Source organism: Elephas maximus, chromosome 9 (assembly GCF_024166365.1).
Source record: "Elephas maximus indicus isolate mEleMax1 chromosome 9, mEleMax1 primary haplotype, whole genome shotgun sequence".
Classification (NCBI taxonomy): Eukaryota; Metazoa; Chordata; class Mammalia; order Proboscidea; family Elephantidae; genus Elephas; species Elephas maximus.
In genome coordinates, this window is record NC_064827.1 from 93,612,780 (window position 1) to 93,626,699 (window position 13,920).

A 13,920-nucleotide genomic window follows, 5' to 3' on the forward strand; every position below is an offset into this window, starting at 1 on the left:
TATAACAGAAATACTACAAATGTTGTGCTTTAAATAACAAATTTATTTTCTCACACTTCTGGAGATTAAACATTCCAAATCAAGGTCTTGGCCATGTGGATTTCTTCCTTGTTCGTTGCCCTGAAAGTTTCTTGGTTTGGTGGTTTGTAGACAATCCTCATATGGCATCTGTCTTCCCCTGTTTGTGCGTATCTCTCTGTCTTTGTCTATGCTCCTGTTTGTATAAATCAGAAGTAATTAATTAGGATTCACCCTACAGTGGTATGACCCCCAACAGATTGATCATGATACATAAGATTGCATTATGGAAGGTGATGATTACGTTAGATTACATCCACAAGTAGATTACATCCACAAGTATAGGGGATTAGAATTCCAGCACATATTTTGGGGAGACACAATTCAATTCATAATAGATACAAGACAGGAACAAAGTTGTTCTGCTTAGTGTGTCATCTCTCATCATTATACCATAGAGCCAAAAGAAAGCAGATCTGTCTTTGCTTCCTTAATAATGATTAGTTCTGCACTGACTATAACTAGAAGCCCCTCTTTAAAACAATAAACTTTTCCTCAATATATTCTAAGAGTTTAATCTTACTGACATTTTTATAGATCTGTGCATATTTTACATTTGTCTTGGTAATGTGTCCTTCTGTAAAAAATGGTGTGGTAGAGTTAGACCTTGTCATCTAACTTCAAAAGGTGGGGAGAGAGAATCAAGATCATCATCAGCCCAAGTCTTGATGCATATGAGGTGGAGGTCAGACATATCTCTACTCTCCAGCCTTTTTACCAATTTTGAAACCAGCCATCCCTCCCATGCAGTCTCTTCTTCTCTGTTGGGTTTGATAATTTGTTGCAGTGGCCACACACAACTCACAGACCGTATCACTACTACAGGGTTTGTTAGGGAAGTAATAGATTACAATTTAGGATCAGGATCAGGAAGCAGCAGGAAGCATGTAGGCAAAGTCTGCCTTTTTTAGTGCAGGACAGCTCTCTTAGCTCCTCTTGGTCGTGCAAGGCTCCTCTCAGTCCCTTGAAGACAGGGTCCTCTCGGCCCTCTCAGGACAGGCCTCCCCTCTCGGCCCTCTCCGTACAGGCCTCCCCTTTCGGCCCCCAGCCCCTGCTTGGGTCTGGCCTCTGCCTTGCTCAGTCAAGTGTTACAAAATTCTTTAGCTCTGCCAAGGAGTGCCCAAGGCACCCCACTCTGCCAGCAAGCCTCCTTCTCAAAGACACTAAGCTCTTTTGCTCCAAGGGTTGGCACGCCCAGTGTATCTGTCTTGGTCTGTGGGCTGGGAAATCTACTGCACCATCTCATGCTGGTCTGCTGGTCCTGTTGCTGCTGTTTTTCTGCTGCGCTTGCCAGTGCATCTCTGCTACCCTTGCCGCTGCTTCTCACCATCTTCAGTGTTATAGCTCGCTCTCTCTTCACAGGTTTAGGAGGTTCCCAGCATAGGGACCTTGGGTCCAACAGATGCTCTCAACTCCTGGCTCTTTCTTGGTGATAGTGAGGTCCCCTCTTGCTTCTGGGATTGACTCCCTTTAAGCCTAGCAGGATGGCAAAACTGACCAACCCCCTTATTAGGGCTCTGTACACTTTATATGCATGGTCTTCCCCTCCTCCTCTGCAAGGGTTCTGTGACCTTATTTGCATTATTAGCAAGGTGTCCAATCCCCTTGGTGGGCCACAAACTCCTTATTTGCATAGTTCCGCCAAGTCATTTTGTGAGAGTCATAAGACCATGCATGGCTAGAAGGAACATATTAAGTAATTCACTGCACCGCACCTTCCTTTTTTGTGCATGTCTCTTTAAAATCCAAAATTATTGGAGAGACCACTCTTTAACTACTTCTGTCTTTTAATTCTTGGCTCAAATTCTCATTAGAGTAATTAAAATATTGTCAAAATTTTAGTTTTAGAACTCCATTTTTGTTGAGTCTAGGGTACACCTTTAACTGAACTTAGAATTTGTTTCATTTTCACTGTCATAAAATCCGACATGAAATTGCCACTTTTTTCTTGACATTTCCGTTATATTCACTTTACCCTTATTGGTAAAGTGAGGTATACTAATTACCATTCTCCTTTGTTTCTTCTTTCTCCTGGAATATTTTAATCAGGTACATCAAGAATTCACATCATGTGAATTCTCATGTTTTCATAAGTAAATGTATAACTAAAGTATCTTTTGTTAGGTTATCTTACTTCTCAATTTTATTTAAAATATGCATCTTGAAAACTTTATTCATTTCCCCTTTTTCACAGGGAGGCACGCATTATATTCCTGCAATTATTCATATCTTTCTTCTCTGGTTTTTACTGATTTTTTCTACATTTGAGTAGGTTTTGAATTTCTGAGAATATGAATGCCTTAACTCTGGAAGCCTAGAGTAGATTGTGTTTGTCCTTCCTGTCATAGTTTCCTAGGGTTGCTGTAAGAGAATGCCATCAATTGGATGGCTTATAAAAACATAAATTTATTGTCTCACTGTTTTCGGCTGGGTTCTCCAGAGAAGCAAAACCTGTAAAGCGTATAATAGAGACAGAAATTTATATTAAGGAAATGACTCATGTGGTTGTACAGGTTGGAATGTCCCAGTCCATGGGTCAGGCTGGAAGGTTCTCCTGATTCGTATAGCCACAGGGGTTGGTGAACCCAAGACTGGCAAGTCAGACAGCAGGGCTCTGCCTCACGGGCTGCACAGACCGACAGATTCCAAGATTAGCAGGCATGATGTCAGGTAAGCTGCTAGCTCAAGTCCCAAGAACCAGAGGTTTTATGAACAGGAGCCAGCTGCAGGGTCCAGAGTGAGCAAAAGCCTACGAGCCTTGCCAGAAAGTCTACTTATTTAAGATGCAGGCCACACTCCCAAAAACTCCCTTTCAACTGATTGGCTACTCACAGCAGATCCCATCAGGAGGTGATGACATTATATCAAATGTCATCATGGAGGTGATCACATCATTATATGACTTCCAAACTACATCATAACTGCCAAACCACAGAGAATCATGGCCCAGCCAAGTTGACACGCAACCTTAACAATCACACTCATAGTTCTGGAGACTGCAGGTTCAAATCAGGGTATCAGTCTTGTTGATTCTTTCTGAGAATTTTGAGAGAGGAATTGCCCCATTCCACCCTCCTAGTTTTTAGTGGCTTTTGGCATTCTTTGGAGTTTTTTTTGCTGCTTGTAGATGTATTTTCAAATGGTGCCTTCCCCCGTGTGTAACTCTGTCTTTTGTCTGTATTCCTCTTTTATAAGACACCAGTCATAAAGGATTAGGATCCACCCTACTCTGGTAGGATCTTGTTAACTGATAATATTTTCAAAGAAGGACCCTATTTCTGCAAACTAGGTCATGTTCACAGGTACGGTGGTTAGGACTTTTTGGGGGACACAATTCAATCCATAACACTATATTGTTTGTTTAAATATTACATCCCATTTTTAGTTAAAGTTCTGTATATTGGTGTATAATCAACAGAAGCATAAGCATAAGATCATACCTCTCTTTTCTGTTTGGTTCCTCCTTTGATGTATAGAGACCATTACTAATTATAGTTAAATATAAATACATTGTATTTGGAACATACCATAGTTATCCAGATTTAGAGATTTTTTTTCTCTCAGATTTATTTTCCTAAACTTTTATTTTGTTACCTTTTTAAAAATTACCCAAATAATAAGTATCCACTAAATAAAGTTAAAATGTCACAGAAATATATGTTAGGAAGTGGAAGCCTTCAATGTTTTACCTTTTAGTGGTAACAACCTTTAAGAATTTGAAGTGTGTTTTTCTGATTCTGTTCTCTTCTGTATACATAAAAAAAAGAAAAATTGCTGTCAAGTCAACTCAGACTCATGGTAATAGCATGTGTGTCAGAGAAATGTGTTCCATGGGGTTTTTAATGGCCAGGCCTTTCTTCAAGTTGCCTCTGGGTAGATTTCAACTGAACCACCAAACTTTTGGTTAGTAGCCAAGTACTTAACTGCTTGCATCACTCAGGGACTCCTCTCTCTATATGGATTACCGTATTTTTACACAAATAACATGTGCCTTCTGCATTTGTTTGCTGGTCGCGCCCCCCCCACCCTGCCCGAGAGTTATCCTAGTAAGTGCACTATGCTAACCTTTCTTCACAGCAACATGTAGAAAAAACTGGCATAGCGACACCAATGAAAATCTCTCACAAGGGGAAGGCATGGCCGGTAAACAAACATAGAAGGTGTGTGTTATTTGCATAAAAATAAAAATACAGTAATATTATTAAAAAAGCAAAGGTGTCACTTTATGGACTAAGTTGCACCTAACCCAAGCCATGGTATTTTCAATCACCTCATATGCATGTGAAAGTTGGGCAGCGAATAAGGAGGACCGAAGAGGATTTGATGCCTTTGAATTATGGTGTTGGTGAAGAATTTTGAATATACCATGGACTGACAAAAGAATGAACAAATCCGGCTTGGAAAAAGTACAGCCAGAATGCTCATTAGAATCAACGATGGCAAAACTTTATCTCACATACTTTGGACATGGTATCAGGAGGGACCAGCCCCTGAAGAAGGACATCATGCTTGCTAAAGCAGAGGGTCAGCGAAAAAGAGGAAGACCCCCAATGAGATGGATTGACGTAGTGGCAGCAACAATGGGCTTGAACGTAACGATCGTGAGGATAGCACAGGACCGGGCAGTGTTTTGTTCTGTTGTACACAGGGTTGCTATGAGTTGGAAACGACTTGACAGCACTTAAAAACGACAACAACAATTATAAAAAAAAAGGGATGATACTATAATATTGTTTTTTGAGCTTAGTTTTTTAAAATTTAATAATATATTTTGGCTGTTTTCCCAGCAATTTAACACTTACCTCTTTGGGAAGTGCCTTATATCTGTTATATAGCTCTGTCTGCTTAGGTTTCTTCTTTCCTCCTTGCTTCCATACCTTCCTTCTTGTATTTTGCTAAAATTAGCCTTTGACTCTACAGCATAGGAAACCCTGGTGGCGTAGTGGTTAAGAGTTTGGGTGGCGAACCACAAGGTTGGCAGTTCGAATCCCCCAGATGCTCGTTGGAAATCCTATGGGACAGTTCTGCTCTGTCTTGTAGGGTCGCTATGAGTCACAGTCGACTCAGTGGCAACGGGCTTGGTTTCGTTTTTTGGCCTACAGCCTGCTTTCTTCCTTGTATTATTTTTTTCATCCTTTCTAGGAACTAAAGATGTTTTCAGATTTTTTTTCTTCAAAAAGTAGAGGGCTTGTCTTAAACATGCACATAGTTTTTCTTTGTCTCTGGCAGGAAGACAAATGTGGTAGCTTATTAAAACCCTTTCTTTGAAGTACTTGGTGGGATCATAGACATTTTCTTTCAGTGATTTCGTTTACTCTCTCATTCAAATATCGGGAACACAATCTGTATGCTTGAAACTCTGCTAGTTGGGGAATATCACAACAATCAAATTGGATGTAGTTCATGTATATTGCTGGATTTTTTAATCTTATGGGTAATTCAGACATAAAACCAATAAGAGTTATATATTTTAAAATTACGATAAACCTTCTTTAAGTAATCAGGAGAGAGAAACCACATAGTAATTTGAACAGGTAAAGTTTAATGTAAGGAGTTATTAGCTGTGATGAGTGATTGGCTTGCTGTTCCAAAGAATAAAGAACATAGAAAGCGTAGATGTAAGAAGCAGCCTCTAACCTAGGACTGACACAGAGTTCCCAAGGAAGAGACCCTGCTGGGGTTGAGATCCAGACCTTGTTGGAGAGGACATGTCTGTGGTTCACTGAATGGCAGAGAAGCTGCTCTCTAGAGCTTTTGGAAATCCACCCTCTTAGGTGATGGGGAAAACTGTCCATGAGGTGATGTCTCACTGGACTCGCTTTGCTGTGAAACTGCCCAAGGGGAATAGGGGGAATTGCTAATTGTTGGGTGCTGCTAGTCCCTGTATATGCTCCTGGTGCGGGAGAAAGCCACACTGCTGCAGGATCCTGCCGAGTGAAGCAAAACCCTTTCCTCCTGTGGTGTCTCACCAGTGCTCTCCATCTACTTCAGTGCCGGTTTGCAAAAGGAAAAACGTTTGCTGGGCTCAGATCCATTTTCACAGAGTGAGCAAAAGGGTGAATTTGGAGCTATGAAAGGCAGCAAATCAGTAACAGGCCCAAATGCTAAAGGAAATGAGAGTAATGGATGCCCTAATATAGATTTGGTGGGGTGCTAGAGAAAATCTCTCCGAAAAAAATGACCTTAAGACCAGATGCTTGTGTAGTATGTGCTCAGCTGAAGAATATAAAGAAGAACTTTCCACACAGTGGTCAAGCATGGAGGTCCTAACCTGGGAAAGAATTTGGTGAATTTGTAAAGTGCCAAAAGATAGATTGGAAGATAGTGAGGGTGAGAGTGGAATGAGATGATGATAGAGAGGTACAGTCTCAATTCCGCAAAACCTTGTAGGTCATATGAAGCAGTTTGGAATTTGTTCTAATTGCAGTGGGAAGTAGGGGAGAGAGATAATAGACTTACTTTCAAAATAAAACAATACACCCCTCACTCCCCAAAAAACAAAATAACCCCCCCAAACCTAGAGAGAACACTGTGCCCTGATGTCACATGAGACATTAGTGAAAGTGAGGCTTAAGGTAGGACTTCCAGAGAGTATAGACTTAAATTTATATAGGGAGGAGTACATAGGGAGTAGATCATTTTGGTTGAGGAATCCTTACAATGGAAATTGAATGACAGTAGAAAAAGGCTTAACAGGCAAACCCTGGACAATCTTGCATGCCAAATTGTGCCTTTTAGCTGTTCCTTGTGACTGCTGTACCTGACTGACCCAGCAAACAGCTGTTAGTATAACAATGCCATCTGTGTTTGAATCCAAATCATTTGTGTCAAAAAACCTGTTTTGAGCCAGTTCTGCTCTTAAGCCTCAAGCTTGTTGGATGATCTTCAGTGTTCTGTGACTACCTGTCAATCTGTTTACCTCCTCCCCACCACCAGTTCCCGTTTTAAAGGATTTCAGTTGAATCTGCTTCTCATAGCTTATTGGAGATGCCAAGATTTTCTCTTTATCAGAGTCTTATTTGGGTAAGATGACACAATTTTGATACCACTTTCTCATATTTCACAAAAGAGCTGTCTTGGGTTTAGGCTATTTATTTTTTATTGTTCTATAAATATGTATATTTAAAACAATGTATTTTAACTATTTTTATTTAATTTTTTTCTTTATATATCAGGCCAGCTATCTGTTCGCACTTGACTGTTTTGCTTAGTATTTGTTATAAAGGTTTACTTTTTCTGACATTGCATATACATTTCATCTGAGTATCTTTTTACAACGATAATTTATTATAAGTACATTTAAAATTATTGACTGATTCTTTAATTCAGACACGTACTCTTTAATAATAAATCCTTAACTTTGAAGATTGTGTTAAAATACACTAAACTTCCTACATTAAATCTTTTTACTTTAATCCTTCATAAACCAAACCCAAACCAAACCCATTGCCATCGAGTCGATTCTGACTCATAGCGACCCTATAGGACAGAGTAGAACTACCCCAAAGAGTTTCCAAGGCACACTTGGGAGACTCGAACTGCCGATCTCTTGGTTAGTAGCCATAGCACGTAACCACTATGCAACCAGGGTTTCCTAATCCTTCGTAGTAGTATATTAGTATGGAATCACAAAATACGGAGTGATTTCTTTTGGGGAAGAAGAGACTCTTGACTGCGTTATGAGGGTATACACATTAAACTGCATAGTTTGAATTTTTCCGGGGTAGGTATTCAGAATTTCACATATCATATTTTTATAGCTATTTTTAGTTTTTCATCATAATTTGTTTTAAAAAAATCTATCCCTGGTGATAGTTATGTAGTATTTTTTTAAATTGTCTTTTATGAAGTAAAGTACCTTTCTGTTTCAGTGTCAGATATTGTAAACTCTGTAAATCAAAACTTCTTGTATTCACTCAAACTGATTTAGAGGCTGCTCACAGAATTTTCTTTTTAAGGGGGGTTTCCCTCTTATGGGATCATATATAATTTGTTGAAATTTTTAAAAGATGATGCTGGATTTCAGAATGTGAATATAAAAATGGTGTAAAATCTTATGCAAGTAAATGGATTAAATTTTCTAGCATAAAACCATAACTGAATGAAATACTCAAGGAATAGGGAACCCTGATTGGTTGTCTTTCCTGGTTTAAAAAAAAAAAAAAAAAAATTTTTTTTTCCTGGTTTACACGTGGTTTTATTGAGGATGATTTAATAATCCAGGAGTTTTCATTGTCTCAGAGTAATATCATAAAAATCAAGTATCATTCAGTATGGGAGATATGGCTATATTAAGTTTATGTATTGAGCAGAATATATATAGATTCTAATATGGTTGTTATGTATAAATATTTCATACCACTTATTTTAGGTATTTACCATTTCTCCAATTTACCCAAATTGAGTTTCTGGGTAAAATAATTTTTTTTGAGGAATTTGCTCAAATTTGGTAATCAGGATTATTTCATTAGGTGTATAGAAATAGAAACCCTGGTGGCATAGTGGTTAAGTGCTACAGCTGCCAACCAGAGGGTCAGCAGTTCGAATCCACCAGGCGCTCCTTGGAAACTCTATGGGGCAGTTCTACTCTGTCCTGTAGGGTCACTATGAGTCGGGGTTTGGTTTTGTGGTTTATAGAAATTGACAAAAATATTTTAAATTTATTTTGGAAACATTTTACTTAATGTCATTTTTATATTAACACTAATATCACATTGTTTTAAGATTGTTTTAATTCATATGTTTAATGATTCTCTATTTCTTGAATAATTTGTGGAAACTCTTCATTGTGAGTAAATTTTCTACAGGTCTACTGTATATTATTGAAACACAGAAAGTTCTTGATCTCAGAATTAATTTGAAGGCATCATATATTATTGTTCCACAAGATGGAATTTTTAGTCCTGCATCAAATCTACTTCTTTTGGATCTTGGTCATCTAAAGGTATATGTTCATAATGTATACTTCATAATATGGCATTTCAAGGTGTTATCTTTGTTTAATATGCATTTTTTTCTTTAGACAGTTTGCTTTGGTATGTTGATTTTTAGATTTATGTTAAATACTAGAATTTGAGAAATCTTCCTTTCTGATGAATATAGTGAAGTTTCATGTAATTAGTAGATTTCCTACGTTTCTGAAGGCAGATTGACCAGTTCAACTCTGAAGGTCAGGGATAAACCCAAGAATTGTATTTACAGATTTTCAGAGCCATGCTTGGAGAATTTATTTCCTTTTCAATGTAAATCAATTATGCGATTAATTAGTATATGTAGAATGGGGGGTGTTCTAGAAGTAACCAAATGTATCTTTCTCCTCCTGAAATTTTTTGCATATGTAACTGTATATATTGATGTTTTAATATTTCTCTTTTTAAATAATCCTGAATTGAGAGCTGACTCTTGCATTTACCAAAGTCATTTCCCTTTCCTTCCAGTTATGTACTTCTTCCCCAGCTTTGAATAGAGAATAATTATGTTTTGTAGTTTTAGATCTGCATTGTTTAATATGGTCGCCACTAGGTACATGCAGTTATTTAAATTTAATTAAAACAAAAAACCCTATTCCTTAGTCATAGTAGCCACATTCAAGAGCTTGATAGTCACAAGTGGCTAGTGGCTGCTCTGTTGGATGGTGCAGAGATAGAACATTTCCATCTTAAAGGCCCAAGAAGGATGGATAATCGTAGTAGGATGATCTATGTGACTACCTAACAAATATGTGCCTTTCCTTAATATTAACATTTTCCCTTATTCTATTTTATATTAAAAGTTTTCACATGATAATCATGTAGATACCCACTATATTTATAATATTATAATAAAATGTGTGTAGCTAATTGTTCATGTTTGAGGTTGATTACTGAATTGTTTAAAGGGCAGTGTGGTATAGTGGGAAGAGCATGAAGTCACAAGTAAGGGTTATCTATCTAGTTTTGTGACCTTGCACAGTTTGCTTAACCTCTTACCTAAAATTCGTTATCTGTCATTTCACATGAGAAAATAAAGGAAAAAAAACCTTAAGTATATGTAAAACCGAACCAAACCCATTGCCAAGGCTGTAAATCTTTATGGAAATAGATCTCCACATCTCTCTCAGAGTAGCAGGTGGGTTAGAACTGCCAAGCATTTGGTTAGCAGCCAAGTACTTAACCACTGCACCACCAGGGCTCCTAAGTGTGTGTGTGTATGTGTGTGTGTATACACACACACAAACACATATACACACGTAACACAATACACATATATTTGCATATATATGCAAAAATGTATAAAATACATATATATGTACACATATGAATAAGATCTTTATATACTGCTGTGGAATCTCCAGGTTGTTTAAGTGAAATATGTGTAGTATGCAAAAGTCCCCTGGGTGGTGGAAACTGCACTCAGCCACTAACTTAGTGGTTCAACCCTACCTAGAGGCACCGCAGAAGAAAGGCCTAGTGATCTCCTTCCATAAAGATTACAGCCAAGAAAACCTTATGGAGCAGTTCTACTCTGTAACTCGTGGGGTTGCCATGAGTCAGAATTGACCTGATGGCAACAGCTTTATGTTTGTGGTATGCCAAGAAAGAGGGGACTACAAATATGACTTGCCTGGGGTCATATAAACGGCACAGTTGGAACAAAATTCAGCTCTCTTAATACCTAATCCTGGGCCCTTCTACTGCTTAGTATGAAGCTATCTACATACCTGTCATTGTGCCATAGAAACATTTTGGAATCTAAGTTTGTCCCTTGATCTTGCTTTTAATGAAAAAGCTTCTTATCAGACTTTAAGAATTTGTAGATGTATCATTCTCCACCACTGACTTGGTTCCTCTCTTTTAATATAAATAAATGGAAAATATAATTTAATATGTAAAATTCACTTTATATCTGATTTTCTTAAATATCTTTCATGAATAAGGACATTTCTAACAGCCTTTTAATGTATGTCAGCTTATGAGCTTGTCTTCTCAAGTTTTTATAATATGTCTCTGAAAGATTAAAAACTTTCTAATTTGAAGTATTTTAGATAGTCTAAGCTGTTAAAATTATCTTTAAGGTGACAAGTAAAAATCGTTCGGAATTACCAGATGTAAAACCAGGTGAGGCCAGTCTTGAAGAGATAATGCGTAGAGCTTATGATACATTTGATATTCAGCTTACAAGCATACAGCTGCTTTACAGCAGAGCTGGTAAGTATGAAACGCGTTATGTATTGATTGATTTTGCTGAAATGATGAATTAGGTTTTGAGATAATTTCTGTGAAGACCTTCATCCTAAATGTTTCATTAGCTTTTTTATTTTTTAATGAGAAGTGATAGTAAATGTTATTTAGACCAGTGATTCTCAACTATGAGTGATTTTATCTCCCAGGAAACATTTGTTAATGTCTGGAGCCATTTTTCACCGTCACGGTATGAGGGGCATTTGTGGGTATGACCAGGGATACTGCTGAATAACGTATGATGCACAGGCAGTCCTCTACAACAAAGACCTACCTGGCCCAAAGTGTTAGTACTGAGGCTGAGAAATTCTGATCTAGAGCAGTGTTCCAACCTTTCATCAAGGTTGGAAAACACTGGCACAAATTGAAAATGATAGTTGTGTGATGCACTGGAGTAACCAGAAGAGGCTGCTCGATGCCGGATGCGAACAGCCTAGGAGCTCTTGACAGCCCCAGGCCATAGATAGCCACACACTGACTGAGGAAGGTAACTATCTTAGGCACACCTGTACCCCATTCACTTTGATCTACCAGATAGGAGTCTCTAATTCAGTTCTAGTTTTTTTAGGTCAGGTCAACAGAGTCAGAATTTCACTTGACAAGAGCCACTAAAGTAGTAATAGAGCCCAGTCTAATTCACCCCTCTTTCACTGTGCCGTACTGCTTCTGAATTCCTAAAGTGTTAGTGAACATTCAGATAATTCAACAGAGTTTGAGATCTTGCTCTGTATGTCTATGGTAAAAATTTAATTATCTAAGTAATTGATAAAAGCAGAAGCAGTGAGAATCTACAGTAGTGGCTATTACAATTGTATATGACTGGAGCATTTTGGTTTTATTTCTCTAATTATATTTGCTTTAAGGAAATGAACTTGACTTTCTATTTTTCACGTCTCCCAGTTGGTATGGAAGGTGGTAAATGTAAATTGTTTTTAGAGGAAGTCCATAAATTTATTTCAGGGAATTAAATAACTATATTTTGGTACGTTTGAATGATACATTTGGTCACTAGTTTTTCAAGTCCGTGAACCATACCTAAATTATTATTTAAGATATTGAGATGCTTTTGGAAAGAAATTTTAATGTATTTCATAGTTATTATCTGAACATTATTGTTTATTAAATGGCTTCTTTGGAGTTGTTTTCAGTAAGCATTAACCATTCTTAAATCATTGCATCTTTTATTGAGCAGGGCTTTTTGACGCTGTAGTTACTTTGTATACTTGTTTGACATAGACTGTCTTGATAAATACTGAAACACATGCTTCTAAACATCTTATTTTTTTAATTCGTAAAATAGGAAGTGAAGGAAATATTTAATTTATCTCCATACTGGTGGAAATTTAAAAATTGTAATAAAGTTAATTTTATCACCTATCTCCAAGAGTTTAATCTTTCCTGGCCTTGGTTTTTCTTGAGTGAGGATTTTATCTGACTCATAGGATTATTAGATTCAAATGAGATAATGCATATGAAAATGCGTTTTTGTTGTTGTGTGCCGTAAGTTGATTCCGACTCATAGTGACCCCATACGTCGGAGTAGGACTGCCCTATAGGGTTTCCTAGGCTGTAGTCTTTACAGGAGGAGATTGCCAGATCTTTTCTTCCATGGAGTCTCTGATGCCTTTGAACCCCTGACCTTTCGGCTAGCAGGCAAGCGCTGAACCATTGTGCCACCTGGGCTCCTTAGGAAAATGCTTGACATTATATAAATCCCGTGAATTTTTTTTATATATTAATTTTTTTTCTAACCATAAAGGTAATATATGCCCATTGTGGAAAATTTAGACAATAAAAAAAAAGATGATCCTTTATCTTACTGTTCAGATACAAATACTGTGACTATTTTGTCGTATATCCTTTTAGTATCTTTTTCAGCTATGTCCCTCTGAGTGTACAGGACGTGCCTGTGTAGTTTCATGTGTACTCGTGAATTCATTGTTTACGTGATTTACTAGTTTTGTATCCTGATTTTTCCTTTATTTGCTAGCATTGTTTTGAGCACTTGAATTCATGATCTTCTTGTGTAGATAATGTCCTGCGGCTCTGCTGTCAGTTATTTAACCATTACTTCCTGAACATTCAGGCTTGTGTCACTGCAGGGACTATTGTCGTAGGGTCCCATGTTAGCTGACCTGGGTGAAAATTTCAGCTTTGCCATTAATTAGCCTTTTGATCATAGGCAAGCAATCAGTTCTTCTGAGTCTGTTTTCTAAAATGGGATTATTATACATCATTAATAGGGCTGTCGTGAGGATTAAAGGAAGGTTTAAATTTTGCCTAGAGGAATGCCAGTTATAAATCATGGGTGATAGTTTTATCAGTTATCACTAAAGAATTTCACTTTCTTCTACCTTCTACGTTATTACCTTACAGCCACGTTGGTTAGGTAAGGTATCTGATTGGTGTGGTGAATGTCAGTGGATAAGTAGTGGAAATTTTTTTTTTTTTGTAAGTATTTTCCTATTAAACCATAAAGTCCTGTGAAAGAACAGAAGAAAAATGATGAAAGGGAAAAAAGTTTACCTGCAGCTCGTGAGTACCTGGGAATGTGATATTAGGAGCAGTTAGAGTCCCCCCATGTGTGACTGTGAAGTGTTGTTAGTAATTTTAAGTCTTGTGT

The 13,920-nt window shown here is 37.5% G+C and overlaps 1 protein-coding gene across 3 annotated transcripts in view; it reads left to right on the plus strand.

The window, feature by feature from the left end:
• The window catches only part of VPS13A (vacuolar protein sorting 13 homolog A), a 263,707-nt gene that overhangs the window by 92,543 nt on the left and 157,244 nt on the right, over positions 1–13,920 (plus strand). For all 3 annotated transcript variants that reach the window (XM_049897014.1, XM_049897015.1, XM_049897017.1), the window contains exons 20-21: positions 8,886–9,022; positions 11,132–11,264. In XM_049897014.1, coding sequence (XP_049752971.1) covers positions 8,886–9,022; positions 11,132–11,264 — 270 coding nt within the window. The remainder of the gene's footprint in view (positions 1–8,885; positions 9,023–11,131; positions 11,265–13,920) is intronic.